General features: G+C 34.4%; 1 protein-coding gene across 6 annotated transcripts in view; it reads left to right on the top strand.

The window, feature by feature from the left end:
• Window positions 1-12105, top strand: part of LOC134751392 (IQ motif and SEC7 domain-containing protein 1) — a 262666-nt gene that overhangs the window by 201429 nt on the left and 49132 nt on the right. For 2 of the 6 annotated variants that reach the window (XM_063686773.1, XM_063686774.1), the window contains exon 2: window positions 9273-9615. The exons of the other annotated variants lie outside the window; for them this stretch is intronic. In XM_063686773.1, the coding sequence (XP_063542843.1) occupies window positions 9533-9615 (83 nt within the window). In that variant the 5' untranslated portion in view covers window positions 9273-9532. The remainder of the gene's footprint in view (window positions 1-9272; window positions 9616-12105) is intronic. 6 annotated transcript variants of the gene reach the window in all.

Below are 12105 nucleotides of genomic sequence, written 5' to 3'. Positions count from 1 at the left end.
GGTGCTAGTTCAAATAACTGGTGTCTTTAATGTATATATTTTTCCACTTGAGCGTGCTGTTGTTATTTATCAGTTCCTCGAATGGCGTTAAGCGTGAAATCCAAGTCAATTTGATGTATATTTTGTCTATAACAACTTGTAACCTAACGTTATAAGAAGTAAATTTATTATATAAGCTGAAACACATCCAGTACTTTACAAGAGCCTCAACACACGCAGAAAATGACATATAAATAAGAGCATAAATGTCACCAAACTCGCGGTGTTACGAGATCTCGAATTCAATCCCGAATACCACCCGGCCGTTATTTAAATTATTAGTCCATAACACCTACTTAGAAATTTCTTCTACAATAGATAATGATACCTATAATTGAATATGATATTAAGTCTCAATTTATGCTCATTAAATTAAATTCCGCTGAAAATTCTAATTGTATAAATTAATTTAAATGTTTGAATAAAGACTACGATAAGGTCGATATACCGTAACATTCAGTGATATGAGAAATAACATCAAAGGAACAAAGAAAATATGTATGCTTAAAAAGGGCGAGTCGGCAGGAAAATGATTATTCCCAGAAAAATGCCGGAGGCAACGTTTTTTTAAACACAGGTTCCCAAATGGTGACGGATTTTCTCAAGCGCTTTACATCTGGGTTCAGGAGAAAATAATGTTACTCCGAAAGACCATATTAACGTTTTTCGGGTTTTTATACTTTTTATATTTTAGGTCGACTACTTGTATGAAGTGGTTGGTAAAAAGTTGCGCTATGATTTTCTAGTAGAAGATAGCGGAGTTTTGGGACTGAAATTGGTATTACATATTTACTTAGTAAATATGAAACAAATCAGCTTCATGCAGCCAAGCGTTTTGCCAATACGTAGCTGACCATAACAACTTATTACCAGCCGCCTCGGTTAAACGGCAGACATATATATAATATTCTGTTATCGTGGCAATAAAAACACACTTTCAAATACACATAAAACAGCGGATATTTGCTAAATAGTTTATATTTGTCACACTTCGGGCACGGAACCCTCAAAACTGACCAACAGTTTACCGTAGTTAATACTACCTTCTCCATTTCTTGCGTTTTTGGGGAATTAAAAAGTTTCTACGGGACCAAATATTCTCTGAGATCTGTCTTCGCATGATCGATCGCATTTGTCAGGTAATTTGCACTCTTTAGCAGTATATTGGTCCTACTTATTTACTGTAATATATGAGATTGATTTATGATGAATGATATGAATACATCAGCGAACGCAAAAAGAGGTAATTCGCTGATCTATTTCTAAGAATAATGAATGACAGGTGAATATAGATACTATCTACTTTCTACTTAGATGATTCTTATTCTTAATGAGGTGACAGAGAAATAATTTAGAAATCGGATTATTACAAATAATAAATAAATGTTTTAGGACGATTTTACACAGATCAACCTAGTCATACATAAAGCTCAATAGAGCTTGTGTTGTAAGTAACTAAAAAATATTTGTCATAAACATACAAATAAACGCCCGGGTTCGAACCCGGGGCATCTTGATTCGTAGGCAGGGTCACTAAATAGTGTCAATTTGAGAGAGACATTAAAATGTTTTGTTGGGGTGATATGATATGATAACCTTTTAAAGGGGCCCACTGACTATCAGTCCGCCGGACGATATCGATATCGCAGTTAGAACAAAAAATTGACAGTTCCGAACAACTGACAGGCCGATATCGTCCGGCGGACTGATAGTCAGTGGGCCCCTCTTAGAATTTAAATGATTAATTGATTGATAAGCCACTGTGCCATTTCATGTGATGTTGAATAAAAATGTTCTATTTATATTTTATATCTATGTCTTCTATGTCTATAAGATAATTTATAGCGTTAATTAAATTGCTATCCCTTTATCATTTCAGCCTTGTGAGTCAGTGGACGTTCACGTTTTCAAAACATCCGCCTACTTGTTTAAATTTAAACGAACCATGCAAAGTAGTTCCATTCTTAAAATAAAATTCCCACTTCCATAGCGTGAGTATAATCTTTGCCATCACATTACGCTTACTGAAACTCAGACAACAAACAATATATATAATGTACTCAACTGCAAGTGAACAAGATTCATTTTTCCATGTTTTATCACCGGTTTCCATCACAAAACAATCACTTGACGCCAATCTGTGCAAACATACCTACTTGAAAGCGAGCGTTGCTGAGGAACACTATACCGTGGTACATTTGCGTTATGGTATCAAATTACTTAATTAGGTACCGTATAGGATAACACGAGAAGCGATATTGATACCTACGATGATGAAATTTTGCTGGTAACTTGATTTTGTGGTGTTGATTGACTGGCTGGCGTTAACACTAGCGAAAAGTAAATAATAAGGACTGGTAGCTAACTTGATGGTGTTAAAGAGAGACTGAAGCGCTATACAAAATGAACGCCTCTGATAGGCAAGCTTTTTAACACTTTCAGTGCCAAGAACCCCGCTAGTCGGGTTCATTTTGTATTGGAAATAGGGTGGTTGGCACTGAAAGTGTTAAGCGGCTTGTGGTATTAAGGACTTTGTAAGGAGATTGATAGACTACTATACCTTAAGATAAAGAGATAAGATAAAGATAGTTTATTATTCAAGTAGGCATATTACAATGCGCTTATGAACGTCAAATAAAGCTACGCCGGCTCTAACCCTACACATCTGCCCCGAGAAGATTTAAATCCCCCTCAATTAGAGGAGTGTATCCCAATATGGGACCGGCAACAAACTCGGCGGGACACATCTTTTCAAAATGTTACATCTTATAATTAACACGCATTACGAGTAACTTGATTTTGTAGTGTTGATTGACTGGCAGGCGTTAACACTAGCGAAAAGTAAATAATAAGGACTGGTAGCTAACTCGATGGTGTTAAAGAAAGACTGAAGCGCTATACAAAATGTACGCCTCTGAAAGGCAAGCTTTTTAAGCGGCTTGTGGTGTTGAGGACTTTGTATCGAGAATGACTCCTATACCATACCGGTCTCTGAAACAACATATGTAATTATAGCTGGAGAATAATTATATACGTGTTCTGAGAAATATTTTGATCGCCACCAAGCGTTACCAGGAAACATACCTACCAGTAGAAAAGTAAAGCTATTTTGCCGTCTCATATAATTATAAGCACGGATTAATAACCGAACGTTTATTGTTAATTAGTTAGTTTTCCTCGTCATTTCCCGCAATTCAACATCCATTGTGCTTATTTTTCGCGACGTTTATAGTTTAGTAGTATACAATATAAAGAAAGCGATTTGTTCGATATACAGTTTTATGTCCCTCGAGAAATCTATAATGCCAAACGTTCCGTGCAAATCTATAACCAACATCTGGTTTCTGATAGCTAAGAACAGGCTTCACGGATAATTTAGCTCGCAATCAAATAGAGAATGTAATACCTGTATAATAAAACTCAAATTTTATCGCAGCACCGCGGGCAATGCGACAACGTAAAATGAATTTTATCGCTCATTTGCTTCAAGTTCTAATTTGATTGTACTTGTAAATTTGTTGAGTCTCGTTTGATTTTAGATTTTGTTGGTCAACAAATTGGGTTTAAATTCGTTTATTTGGGTACTGTGGAAGGCGGCGACGTCTCCGATCTCGCCAGTATTGTGTTGCCTGATTACATTTTAGTCAATTTCAAGTACTAGACTTGAAGCGAGGTTGACTGACAAAACATACATTTCCAGGTATACAAGTAGCTGTCCATTTATTTACAAACACAGTCGGTTCCGCATTATGTCACTTGTTACATATTTAAGCGTTACATATGTGCTAAAATATCACTCGTCATAAAATTGCCATGCAGCGTTTTTAACACAAACATGACACATTATGTCTTATTATCATTACACTTGCATTTACCAATTTCGTACTTTTCATTAACAGCGCCGAAAGATCCTCCGTATTTTGATCGCATATTGAAGGCTTCAACAAAAAACGCTGGCATTCGTTTCTTTCGCATTTCTCGTGTTACTAAACGACCTCGCTAGCAATCTCGCGTTTAAATCATACTCGGCCATCAATCTCTTCCTGAAGTTTTCCCTGGTAAAGGTTTCTGGGTGTAGTACCTAACCCTAACCTAACCTAACTGTTAGGTCATGAATTTTACCGCTTTTTGCTTGTGACTTGTAAATTTTAATACGCAATGTGGGTGAAGCCTTGATTAGTGGCGAAGGTCGGCCGCGGACCTTTCTGGTGCCTCAGCCTTTCGTATTGAGTAGTTATTAAATGGTTCTTGCTCGAAATTACCGTGGACAAATTCCTTTATGTGCTTAATCGTAACGACTAAGGTTAATTGTAATAGTAGTGCGTGTTTTGAAATGTTTTATCAGTGTCCTTTCCAAATAACCGGAAAACATTTAACTACATTGTTTGTACCATCATGACATGATAGATTTTTACACTAGAAACAACTACAGATAATTAAGGAAACAGTTTGAGAATAATACGGTGTGACGTCAAAATTTTACTATTCTTCATACTTTTATTCTTTATAAATTAACATTGTACTGTTTTGATAATAAGGCCTACCGAGTACGACACTAGCCTATTATCATTACAATTACTATTTCAATGTAAAATTTTAGTGCTCTTTGAAGTCTATTGCAAAACGTTAAAAAATGTGTTTTTGTCGAAATTTCTATTATTTTTTTATCTACTACTTACTGAGTGTATTCCGCCTTCGGATTGGAGAAATAAAAACTATGTGTCGATAAGCCGAGATGTCACGGCTGCCAGTTATTTTGTGATCACAAACTGAAATGGTGCTATGGGATACGTTGGTACGAGTTAGTGCTCATTGGTAAATATTGTAAATATATTACTTAGCATTTTGTAAGTTATTTAGACAAATGTCAGACATCGCACCTAGTTACCTACTTACACAATCTACACAATTTAGCAATTTTGTTGCAATTCAATTGAATTAAAAGAATAAGATTGGACAATATTCGACACTTATCTATCTACCGGCTTTATAATTCTTAATATCGTTAATATGGATTCTTAACTGATAATTGTTTATCTTTTCTTTCAGTAACTCCAAAATTTAACGGTAATATGCCCCAACATTTACAGGAGCTTCGTAGTATTTATTTTTAATTACATATATTATATTTCACCAAAAAATCAGTTTGGAAGTATTTGTTTTTTAACCACCACATTTCGTTTACACAATGAAATCAGTCAAGTTTTTAATGTAGATAATATAAAACGACGAATCGAGGAACATTTCGTCTTAACTCAGCCATTGTATTAAGCTGTGGGCTGAAGCAGATTTATAACGCGCTGACATCTGACACGGCTGGCCGCATTCGCGACCTTGTGCAACACTTCCTCGTCTTGTCTGGGGCCGGATTTTGGTTTTATTTTGCTCATTATTATTAAAATAAAGTGCTTTTGTTGACAAAAGGTCTAAAAGAAATGAGATCTGGAATGATCGTGAGATTTGAAAAAAACAATGGTAGAAAAACTCATGTTTGAATGCAATACAAATAATACGATATTGAATTTTTCCACATAATATACACTAAATATTACGTAGGAAAATTTCCAATTGAATTATTAAAATTCTGTATGTAATACATAGGCACAAAAATTACAAAAAAAAATCTGATCGATGCAAATTATTATCGACACAAAGCTTTGGGTATTATACATATAGATTAATATTTAGACTTTATTTCTTATCATTTAAGATGATACCAATAAAATGTCATTGCGACAAATATATTTTATAGCTGCAAATTAAAAACTCTTCCATGCTTTCTTAACAAAATTGTCCATCTTTACTTTCGTCTTTTATATTATGCTCTCAATTATGTGCGTGACTATCAATAATCACATCGACCGAATCACCGAAATGTATTATAATTTGCTTACGTCACCGTCGTAATCACGCAATTTCTTAGCGTGACCTATTTGTTCCGTGACGTTTATTACTTTTATTACCGCCGTGATTCCCCGATTGCAAAATTACTAACCGGTGCTAACGAGGCACGTGAATTCGGAGAGATTTATATAAACAACGCCAATTGTTTTTATTTATATTTACAGTTACATCGCCAATATTTCCTTGTCGACGCTTGTTTTATTGGACATCTGAGATTTACCTTTTTGATTCCATCACGCCGGAAACACAGGATTTTGCGAATCCGGCTTGTGTGTTAGCGAACCGATTCAAGTGTCTCGTTGTGATGAAATCGAAAGTAGATTTTAAGGTTGATGCCGTTTGAGATATAAGTAAACAACGCTTGTTTTCACGATAAGCCGGGTTAAATTACATGTTTTAAGATTCTCCGTACTTAGTATTGATACAAGGTGATCTGTGATTAAACCACAAATTTTCCTGGTTTTTAGTCAACAATTCGAATTAATCCTTATCTTTCTCTTTGCTGCGTCAAGCAAATATTAGGTTTACGGGTCGCAAACCAAAGTACAAATTAAATTGACGGGCCATAAAAGTAATTCGCCCCATATTACGACCGCCGTTCGAACTTGGAATATACGATCTGTTTTATGGACCGAGAGTGGTTTTTCTGTAACACGAGGAGCATTTACCAGGTGTAGTACATTTCCTTCTGTAATAAATACTGATTTATCATTTGTATGAATAATATAAACAATTGTATTCTCTGTTATATTCGAAATAACGTTTCGGTCGTATATGTAATAATGGGGCGTCCCGGAGGTAAAGAGACAAATTTATTTTCAAAATATGAAATCTAAGGTAAATATTAAAAGCAATGATTTTGGTTGAAAGTAGTCACAAAGTTAATTAAGTTATTAGATTGATACCGAATTTGCTCCTACTACAACTGAAAAAAAAAAACCTAGATTTTTCGCGGCTAGTCACACTACGGCTGTTCAGGATTTTGCAGCCACTCCTTTTGCCATACAAAGTATTTCGTAAAAAAATTTGCTTTCGGTACAATTATTTGGTCCTAATCCTGAGTCACATCTATACGACTGAATGGGAGTTAATGAATGGTTGTACGGAAATGTGCCTTCATAAGCATAATTGGAATTCGCCGGAACATAGGTTCAATCGTCAATAAATCGGTAAGTATTTTTTTCAGCTAACTTTTATAAACTTATTGGTTACCTCTTTTGGCATGTTCCTCTTGGTCCTTTACACATATCTAAAAGCAGTTTATTGCACATATGGTTTTAAACCTAGATCGTTCTTTTTTCATTCTGGCGACAGACTACTTTGATACTCTTAATTTATCCGCAGCCATATTGACGGACGTTAAAGGAGTCTTATCAAAGATAGATTTAACTCGGTTAATATTTCGAGGTACCGTGATTGTCCTATTTCTAACCGGAATCTTCTTAAAACGAATCTCACCCGTTTCTCCATAAAGTCTTATTATTCTATATATACCAGTTTGTCTAGCTTTTACTTGAAGAAAGTGTTTTACTATATCGTTTTTAATATGAGACTCGTAAAATAAAGGAAATTCTGAATAATCCTATTAGCAAGTTCTGATCATTTATTTTGAAAAACTAATATGCAATAACGAAATTCCCGCTTTAAATGACAGATAACGAAATCGTAGATGCAACGACACCAAAACTTATCTTTTGTTTTAATAGTACTTTCAGTTAGACTTTGAAAGTTGCCTCTTTACTTCTGGGACAGCCTTTAGTCGAAGATCGCATCGCATATATGAGAATTGCATTCATAATATTCACTTACCTTTTCTCACATTCACTCTCTCCATGACTTTACATGTTATTATTATTTTATCTACATGATATTTGAGCGAAAGAAAATTTAATGTGCACATTAATACATTCATATTATGCACGAGTAAAAACATTAATGTCAGCTACGGAAAATTTATTTAAGACGTTAATATAAATTTCGTTTTAAAGCTCCGACGCGCAGTTCTAATCTTCTAATGTGTACAAAAAAGCCTTTAGAGTTTAATTTGGTTTCCAAATACCGCATTCGCTTTTAAATAGCAATGTAACATTGTTTTCTAGAGTCGAATGTTTCGAATTATCGAATTAGATTGTATCGTTGACAGATAAAATGTCGTCCATTTTTTCTGAATTGGTCTTCGCACAGCAGCTGCTCGTCCATTTTAATGTCTTGACTCATTTCAGTTTTCATTTCTTCATATCTCATTTCATTTCTTTACTTTATTTCTTTAGTGAGTTTTGAATTGTTTATACATAATATTTTATTGTATTTCTCTTGTTTCGTTAATCATATTTGAAAAAGGACTTTATTTTTTGTATAACATCCTTCTTAAACTTGGAAAGCTGATCTCCGGATAAGATGACATCGTCAAGTTTTTTGTTAATTGATTGTGATGTAAGCTTTATAATTTATTCTACTGATTCACACTATTAAAATAATTACCATTGACAATTGTAATTATCACTATCGGAAAAACCCGCTAAAGTTTTTGTTTCTAACACGATTACTGACTAGAAACCTCGTAAAAAATTTACCTATTTTAAAAGACAACGGGAGATAGTTGTAGCTTAGTTTACTCTTGTTTGGACATCATTTGTTGATAGGTAAGAGTTTAAGTAATATTTGGCAAATCAATTTTGTTTTGTTTAAAAATAAAACATTGAACAAGTCAGTTACTACCTATACCTATTTACTAATATACCTTATAAATATCATCAAAATGTGGTTCGCTCTTGTCTTGACATTATTTTTAAATAGCTTTAGAATATACTAATCAAAATAAGTATTTACAGACTGTATATTAAAGCGCGCAAAACATTCCGTAACACTAATTATACCAACGGCCTTTATTTTTCCGTATTTGGCCGTTCGTGTCTATTCGTTTGCGGCTATTAGGCAAATACAAAATGCCGTTACATTAAATTACTCAATGCTATAATTGGCTGAATAGATATTTAGTCATTTCTATCGATTCTCGTCAAGTTAGCAACAATGATTATTGCTAGTAATTCACCGTAACGATCTTGTCGTATTGTCGTTAATTCTCGTTTTATCGATCAATTCAATTATAACAAAATACGTCATATGTAACAACCTACGCGATATTAGTTTTATGCATGTGCAAACTTTCATTCTACCACAAACTTGTTAGTACCAATTCCTTGCTGAGTAACGGCAGTTAAATTTCAACAAGACGAGTCTCGATAACTTGTAAATTACCAATAAACTTAATGAGTAGAGCCAATCTTTACAAATCAAACTTATTAACGAACATATTTTTCTTACAACAGGAATTTAAGACTTGAACAAGTCGACTGACATTGTGGTGATATTTACCAAGTGATCAAACTCGGAAAATTTTAAGTGTGGAGGCGTAACTCTAAGTGTCATCGACAATTCAGACTACTACAATTCCCAGATGGATTTCATTGTCTAAAAGACGAGTTTATTGGGACTATCAAGTTAAAGTATATTCAAAGTGGCGAAGTCAGAGTCGAAGTTAGTGTTAGTGGGCGACGGAGAGGGCGATGGATGTTGCTCCTGCTCTGGCATGAGAATTGGTGACCTCGGGGGAGCTATCATTGAAGCTGCCAAGCTGACGAGGACCTGGTTCTGCCAGAGGCCAGGCTACGGGTAAGTGGACAAATATAAATGGTGTCCAGACCGTAAATCATGTACGGTCACGTCTGAAAATATAGATACGGACGACAAAGTGTATACACCTTAATATATGGGCAGTAAGGGCGAGTATACATATTTTTGGGACTTTGTTCGTATCGATATTTTTAGACGTGACTGTATAATGTACAAAACAAACATCAAACCATCAAGAACATATAGGGTGGAATGCAATGGAAGGAATGACTTATACGTCGTTACATTTTTATTTATCAACATCATCATTTTAGCTTCTGTCGCCGGCTGAGCATAGGCCTCTCTTCGTATACGCCACTTATCCCGACCTGGGCTAGTCTCATCCAGATCTTTGGTTAAAGGCCGAGAAGTTTTACATAGCATATGGACTTGTCCTATTTTCTTGGCGTAAAATATGTGTCTAACTGAAGTCCGTGTGTGTTTCGCTTGTGAGGATTATTCATAAAGGCAAACTGGACCAAACGTGATGAGCCGTCCTCACCTTTGCAGTTACTTCAACATATTCACTTGAATAACTTATCATAGCCAACATAAATATAATCATGATCACGTGAACGCTTTCAAGGTTAATAACGCATTGACATTTATTGCTCGGAACTCGTTGCTAAGAGTCACAATCACAAGGTATGGTTGCAGTTTTTACCAATACTTTAATGTCAAATAGAATAATGAGATAGAGAGATTTATTATTCAAGTTATACATTATGTTATAGTTTCCTGCATAACTGTAAAGAATAGGGTTTTTGACACATGTTGAATTTTATAACTATATATAGATAAATAGATAGATAGAAAATATGTTAGAGCATATGCTGAGTGGTGTCCATTTGTAGCCTCTATAGCAGCATCAATATTGTAATTATTATAGTAGTAAGTAAGTAATCATTTATTGTCAGACTGTGCATGTCAGTATACAGATGTTACAATAGTATCTTATAATAGTAAGTGTCACAATCAACCGGTTTAGGGTATACAATGTACTTATTCCTAAAATACAATAGTAATATATATATAATAGCCAGATAAATTACATTCCAAAGACAGAGTCAATTCAATATTAGTATAGTTTACAGTTATTGCATGTTAGTATAAGCTACTTATAATTTTACGTGTTAGTGTATAAGATCTTCTTCTTTTTAAACTTGTATAGTGCTGTATGTAGATTTATACAATAAACGTTTTCTATTCTATTCTATTCTATAAAATGAGCAATTTATCACAATAAATTGGAAACTTAGAAAATATATAGAAATATAAAAAAAAACAAGGCGTTTAAAAAAATTACTTCCAAATATGATAAAAAATTATAAAAAAATATTGTACAGCAACAATATACATAAACGCAATATTTCACCGACAAAAATCGCAATTTACTTGTTTTCCACGGCTTCTAACTCTTCCAAGCGATAGCGACGTTACATGCTGACGTCACGATGTAATGTCATTTTGTATGAAGCGTTTCGTCAGTAAAGTGCGGGTGCCAGATTGACCATCATTTGTGACTTTTGTATTGCTTTGAGACAATGGGTCTCATACAGAAATTTGATCCTCAAATCAAACCTGATCCATTGATACCATTCATAAATTTTTTAGAATACCCGATTACTATGTAGTGGCCAATAACTATAGCAGTCATCCTAATGTAGAAATAGAAAGTGTAGTGATTATGCATTTCAAGACATGTCTATACTACTTAGATTTTACAAAAGCAATAATATATGTCAGACAACTCGGTTTGCTTAAGAAAATCTCACAACAAATGAGTTATGTTACGGTGGGACGATTCCACTGATTGCCACCTAGGAAATTAACTTTATAGTTGCGGAAGATATTAAACTTACTTATAAGGAAAATACTGAAAAGAGCCAAGGGAAAGTATTAAGTACAACTTTGTACGCTTCGTAAGTTAAAAAATTGACTTCAGTTAGTTCTGATTAGTCTACCAAGAGTTAATCTACTTTAAGAAAAGCTTCTTACTACCAAGTATAGCGTTGCTTTTCTATCTCTGCTATTTCTGCCATTTGTGGTTTTATTTTTTTAGTATGAAGATTCATTTCTTTTATTACAGTTAGTAGGATAGGTATGCACGTTAAAAGGCTTAGCAGCGCTATGTATTAATTATGTCATGCAATTGACCGAGCAAAGCGAAATTCTCCGTTTCAGTTTTGGAAAAAATGCTGTCGTATGTCTGTCTAGCTGTCCAACTGTTCTCCTATAGGTCACATTTCTCAACTGATTTTCATGTAATTTTGTGAGCAGCTTCGATAATTAGCTATTTTTTTAGGGTTCCGTACCCTAAGGGTAAAAACGGGACCCTATTACTAAGACTCCATTGTCCGTCTGTCTGTCTGTCTGTCTATCCGTCTGTCTGTCACCAGGCTGTATCTCATAAACCGAGATAGACAGTTGAAATTTTCACAGATGATCTATTTCTGTTGCCGCTATAACAACAAATACTAAAAACAAAAA

The sequence above is a fragment of the Cydia strobilella genome, chromosome 22, assembly GCF_947568885.1.
Source record: "Cydia strobilella chromosome 22, ilCydStro3.1, whole genome shotgun sequence".
NCBI lineage: Eukaryota > Metazoa > Arthropoda > Insecta > Lepidoptera > Tortricidae > Cydia > Cydia strobilella.
Note: the sequence above shows the minus strand (reverse complement) of the source record. Positions and strands in the feature narration are given on the sequence as shown.